The 5,272-nt window shown below is 46.3% G+C and overlaps 2 protein-coding genes across 3 annotated transcripts; one reads left to right on the plus strand and one right to left on the minus strand.

Moving 5' to 3' along the window:
* The first annotated feature begins 633 nt into the window (after window positions 1–633).
* On the plus strand, window positions 634–2,397 carry BDBG_04348 (blocked early in transport 1). The gene is made up of 3 exons (XM_002625433.2): window positions 634–1,061; window positions 1,201–1,309; window positions 1,382–2,397. The coding sequence occupies exons 1-3, from the start codon at window positions 1,036–1,038 to the stop codon at window positions 1,538–1,540; spliced, it is 294 nt and encodes a 97-aa protein (XP_002625479.1). The 5' UTR covers window positions 634–1,035; the 3' UTR covers window positions 1,541–2,397.
* Window positions 1,709–4,752, minus strand: BDBG_04349. 2 transcript variants are annotated; one of them, XM_031721631.1, is made up of 5 exons: window positions 4,321–4,752; window positions 4,004–4,172; window positions 3,881–3,925; window positions 3,711–3,819; window positions 1,709–3,644 (listed from the first exon to the last, which is right to left on the minus strand). In XM_031721631.1, the coding sequence occupies exons 1-5, from the start codon at window positions 4,439–4,441 to the stop codon at window positions 2,391–2,393; spliced, it is 1,698 nt and encodes a 565-aa protein (XP_031578262.1). In that variant the 5' UTR covers window positions 4,442–4,752; the 3' UTR covers window positions 1,709–2,390. The 2 variants fall into 2 exon arrangements, with proteins under 2 accessions (XP_031578262.1, XP_031578261.1); XM_031721632.1 differs by having other exon boundaries at window positions 2,009–3,626.
* Window positions 4,753–5,272: the final 520 nt, after the last annotated feature.

Below are 5,272 nucleotides of genomic sequence, written 5' to 3' on the forward strand. Positions count from 1 at the left end.
TCCAAAGTTGAACGTCGTATGTCCAGCTGTTGTCTTGACCCGTACTTACATATATGTATATACAGATCAGTTACAAGGACTTGCTCAGTGTATTCAATCTGTATGAACGCCATATCGCCAGGTGTGACTGCTATTATTAGAAGTAAATAAGCCCTGGTGGACCTCAGTCAAAGGCAAAGGAAGGGAATGGAGAAATGAGGACTGAGAAATGAAGCAAATCCGAGTGGCTCTATACATTCTTAAACAGTAAAGCCATCGTTACGGGGCTGTCCATCATGAACTTTGCAAGACATGTACGGCAGCAGTTGTTGCCTTTGGTTGAATTTTGGTTAGGTCCTGTCTTCATCTAGAAGGCTCCGCCAGTATCCTTGATGAAATTGGTCAACAAATAGTAAATCATCATGATGTTGGGCGACGTAGTTCAAATACAATACAGGCAAGCTCTTACTGAAGCCAAGTTCTATAGGGGAACGGAAACCCACATAACAGTCTTAAAATCTTTTTGCATGCCTTTGTCCACATCGTACATCTTGCCGCGTATGGACTTCATTATTCGCGATATGTACTGGACCTACTTATTATTTAAACTGCCTGGGTGGTGCTATGGATGGATGAATCACTTTGGGGCTTAGCGTAGTGTATCCGTATCACATGATAATCACTTCGGGGCCTGCAACTTCAACCATCCACGCTCACCTTCGATCCAAGAGCTCCCACCAGAGTAGAGAGCACAGCAACTCCAAAATATCATACTTTCGTATAACTAACACCGAGACGCCGCGTTCATAACCCGATCACTCGAACATCACTCGACACCCGGTACGGAGCTAGATATTGACGGCCCCTTCTCCGCGCAGCTAGTTAAGCTGTAGTGCCACCGCAATAGAGCGCGGTATAGAATAGACACCGTTCAGATTATTTCACGGAAAACACAGAGTCGACGAGAGCGAACAGCGGGAAGGTGCCCTTTTGTACTCTGCGGGGCCAAAAAGAACAGCATTATTCATCGTCCAATTCTTCCCTCCGCTCTTCAAAATGAGTGACGCCTACGTGCGGGAACAGTATGTCAGCACCTGGTCATATCTTCTTCGCCACTCTGTTCCAGGCCATGCTATGCACGGGTCGGGGGAAGAGAGACGCAAGTGGTAAAACTAGATAAAGAAGAGCAGCGGCTAACACAGCGTCCCAACTAACAAATAGACAAAACAATGCCCTCCTGGACTCCCTCTCGCAAAAGACCAATGCATTGAAATCGGTCACGATAGATATTTACGATCATGCGCGGGATCACAGCACGCTTGATAATACTGTACGTATATCCGGTCCCCTACATATTGATGATCTGATCAAGTACTAATCGCCAATATCGACAACATAACAGAGCGAAGTATTCTCGTCGCTATCGACTAATATCAGAGGAAGTGCCGGTCGGTTAACACGGATGGCGAGACAGGGGGATAGAGTTGCCGTACTCAAAATCGCGGGAATTGTCATTGTAGCCGGATTCCTGTTGTGGATTATTTTGGGCTGGATATTTTGAAATACTGCACAGCGGGTGACGTGGGTATTGCGGAAGTCAATTTATTTATCTTCCTGCCCTTTTTTTTCTTTTCTTTTTCTTTTCTTTTTCTTTTTCTTTCTTTTTCTTACGTCGTTTATTCTTGCTAGGCGGGTAGTGGCGCACACTCCATGATTCCCAGAGGGAGTTATTATTATTAGGCCTTCGGTTGTTATGTGCCTAGTGGGCTGGGGCCTGTGCCTCGGACAGGTCGGTCTCGCTGGAACGTACTCGCGGTGTCGTGTCGTAATATTTATTTCTCTTATTCGGTTTGGTGTTCCGGTGTCTTGTGGAGTCAAACCGCATTGTTTGGAAGCTTGCTCTGTTATAAATTTGGGGAGCGGAACTTTCCGTCATATCTATATCCTTTTGTCTTCCTCTCCCAACGGATATGTTGGCTCACACACATACCTCCCATAGACATTCGCTTTACGAGTTAGCGAGCACTCATTCTGTTGCATGGTGAGATTTGATTACTAGCTGCTACTTCGAACATGTAATTATTTTTGAACTATTCTTTTCGTTTCAGTTTATGCATTTTCCTCTACATGACACATCATGCCCCTTGATCATCAGGGATGAGCCGCTGTGTATGAATGAGATAAACGACCGGTGCACGAAAAACATGCCAGCTAACTATGAAAACGGAGATGGCCAAGGGGAAGGAATCACAATCTGGGGTGCAGACAGTTACCATAAGTGCTAAAATCAACACAGGCTCAACCCCAAACATTTACCAATGAATCGATTGCATACGTGGTAAATAGATGTCTAAAAACAGCATAGGCTCGCAAGAAAAAGACAAGAAAGCACAAAATGATAAAGTATTTCTTCACTCCCAAACATTAGAAAACAAATCATCGCTTCCTGAAAAACCTCCGGCCGGCCTTGGCTTCGATGTGGCATTGCTGTTCGGAATTGGCGGAGGAGCGCTTGTCCATCCACCAAAATCTTCATCAACGGCAACAGTCGGCGCTGATTTAGTCGTAGAAGTGGGTGATTGTGATCCCCATCCAGAGCCAATGTCGCTGGCAGTGATTTTATCCGGGACTTTCATCATCGATGAAATGGTTTGTTTGTTAGTTGGGGAAGTAGCTTCCGTCGTATTCCAAGCATTCCCGCCCCACGGGTCTATTGCGCTGCTTGAGAGCATGCTACTGACGTTTGCAGTGGTGGTTGGTGGGGATACAGGCGCGGACTGTCTTTCGGGTGCCGAGAGGTTGAAGATAGAATTTGAATTCTCTGTTTTTGGTGGACCTGCGGGAGGAGACGCGGGAGTAGTGATCGACATGGAGGAAAACAAGTCAAAGGAACTAGTTGAAGTCGCGGGAGGAGCTGCTGTCGCCTTCGTTGATCCCATTGTGGCCCCAACCGGATTGAAATCCCGTCCAGAAGAGATAGACGGATTATTCGATCTCTGTGGTTTTGGGCCAGAATCAAAAAACCCACCACCACTCAATGGCGGGGAAGAAATGTTTGGTGCGGTGGGCGGGGATTTGGGAGCACTAGACGAGCCGAGGTTCGAGAACGCATCTTGTTCTTGAGGCGGAGGAGAAGCGGGTGTGGTGGAAGGAAAGCTCAAACCACTAAAAGCATTGGCAAGGCCACCAAATGCATCTGACTGTGATTGAGCTAGCTGCTGCGGTTGAGGGGAAAATGATCCGAATGAGGTATTGCGTTCGTGCTGGGGCGGGGCTTGCGGCTTGGGCACTGAGGCATATAAAGATAGAATAGATTGTTTAAGGTCCGGCCTTGAAGGGCCAGTGGAGCCTATATTGGATGACGGAGTGCTGGATGAGCGGTTTGCCGCTGGCTGGGCAGAGCCAAAGAAATCCAGTCCAAGTAATGAATCGGCGGGTTTGTTTGGTTTAGGAGCTGGAGCTGCAAAGGGTCTGGTGTGGTTCGTTGGGGGGCGGATACCCGGTAAATCTGTGGTATTAGGCCTCTCGGGGGGTGCCGGAGAATCGTCATCGAAAAGATTGACTGACTGTCCTGGTCGACGCGGCGTAGGCTGGCTCACTGTTGATGCAGCGCGATGGGACGCCGATCGTTCAAGCTTGGCTTTCTCCTGGACGATGGCCAGTGGCTGTGAGAGAGCAGTAAGTAAAAGAAGGGGTGCTGGGTTAGACAACCCGCAATTTGAAAGGCTCACCATATTATCATCACCTTCATCGACATCCAAGGTTGATGGGTCAGGCATTGGTCCGTCCATTACCCACCGTTTTGATTCATACTTAGTTCTAATGAAATTCTCCATTTTCCTGTAGGTCAAATTAGAATATCACTTCCGAATAAACCTCTGAGTGGGTGAGGTAAACATACGCTTCTGAGGGGATATGCCCAGGAGCAAGTTTTGCTTCCCAGTACCTAGGTATAAACAATTAATATATGCCCACCCTTGGTTCTATGCTCCTTCTGCAACGGAATTGAGATAGGACGGCGAACTTATTAGCTCTAGCGTTTCCCCATTTAAGCACACTCTGTAGTTGTTCATCCGTCCAGGTATCAAGATCAACTGATTTTACTCGGCTGATATGTGTGCCCATACCCCTGTGGATGCCCGAACAACGAATGCAAACAAAGATGCCGATATTCCAGCTGGCCCATCTAGGATCTATTCACAAAGAGGATAAATGTTAGCTATTCCTACTACATCAAATCTCTAAACATACGCCTGCAGAAGACTTAGGGCGGAGGGTGTAAGTGGAACCGGGATGTCAAAGCAGGAGACAGAGGGCTGTAACAGAATCAAAAGGGCATACGTTTATTCCGCTTACAATCCGCACAAATCTTATTGCATTCCAATTTCAGCAAATTCTTGATAACTAGTTGGTTCTTTGCTGCCCGTTCAGCGGCGGGGTTGGTCGTTCGTCTGGAAGCCATGGCGCAATGTGTGACTAGGGCTAGGGGACATGCAAAGGATAGCCGAGAGCTGAATGTACGACGCCTTTATCCTGACATAGATGGTTTTATGTTGTTGAGATATGAGAGAATGAGGGTCGGAAATAGGTCGAGTGTATCTGAGCCGCTGCCTATCTGCCAACCGATCGAATGTTGATATTTGGCGTTTGATATCTGGCGGCGAGTTTGCTGTTCCTAGCCGGATAATGACTAAGCATTGAGTGTACGCTGTAGTATAGAGACCAAATGCGCAACAGGCTTGGGCCCTCAGGCAACGTGATGGAGGAATGGAGCCATACGGGAAGAACGTAGGGTTAATTTACGGTGATTACACCGTGGATCCACCATTCCACCCGTGTCACGTGTCGCCGATCGTAACACATGTTCCACCATTATATTCAGCGACACATCACTGAATATTAAACATCAAGATGGCGTTGAAACGGCACAGGACTTCTTGACATCATCAGGGGACAGCTCAGTCACCATGTAATTGGCGGATGCCATCATCAAGATACTACTGAGATACTGTGAGCCATGATATACTATCCTGTCAGTGAAATCAATACTTGCATACTATTCAGCTAGACTAGTTAACTACTTCATACAAATCAAATTACTATCTAAAGAAACAAGATATCTCAAGTGCAATGTAAATATCTTGTTGTCTGAGATTCATATATTAAATAATCATCATTTTCATTAGTATTCAGTATTGAAATGTCATACAATACTGTCTTTTAAATCACTGAAAGTCTGACAATAGTGTAACTATCAGAATTCTCTTATAAAATTGACAGATTCAGCAGATAA

The sequence above is a fragment of the Blastomyces gilchristii genome (genome assembly GCF_000003855.2).
Source record: "Blastomyces gilchristii SLH14081 genomic scaffold supercont1.7, whole genome shotgun sequence".
NCBI classification, from domain to species: domain Eukaryota; kingdom Fungi; phylum Ascomycota; class Eurotiomycetes; order Onygenales; family Ajellomycetaceae; genus Blastomyces; species Blastomyces gilchristii.

Bases quoted from the DNA above. Each gene is read 5' to 3' on its own strand.
- BDBG_04348 (XM_002625433.2), top strand. From the start codon at position 1,036: ATGAGTGACGCCTACGTGCGGGAACA. The intron at 1,062-1,200 runs GTATGTCAGCAC...ACTAACAAATAG, and splicing joins GACGCCTACGTGCGGGAACA to ACAAAACAATGCCCTCCTGG. The intron at 1,310-1,381 runs GTACGTATATCC...ACAACATAACAG, and splicing joins ACAGCACGCTTGATAATACT to AGCGAAGTATTCTCGTCGCT.
- BDBG_04349 (XM_031721631.1), bottom strand. From the start codon at position 4,441: ATGGCTTCCAGACGAACGACCAACCCCGCCGCTGAACGGGCAGCAAAG. The intron at 3,926-4,003 runs GTTCGCCGTCCT...GTTTATACCTAG, and splicing joins GGAAACGCTAGAGCTAATAA to GTACTGGGAAGCAAAACTTG. The intron at 3,645-3,710 runs GTGAGCCTTTCA...GCTCTCTCACAG, and splicing joins ATGAAGGTGATGATAATATG to CCACTGGCCATCGTCCAGGA.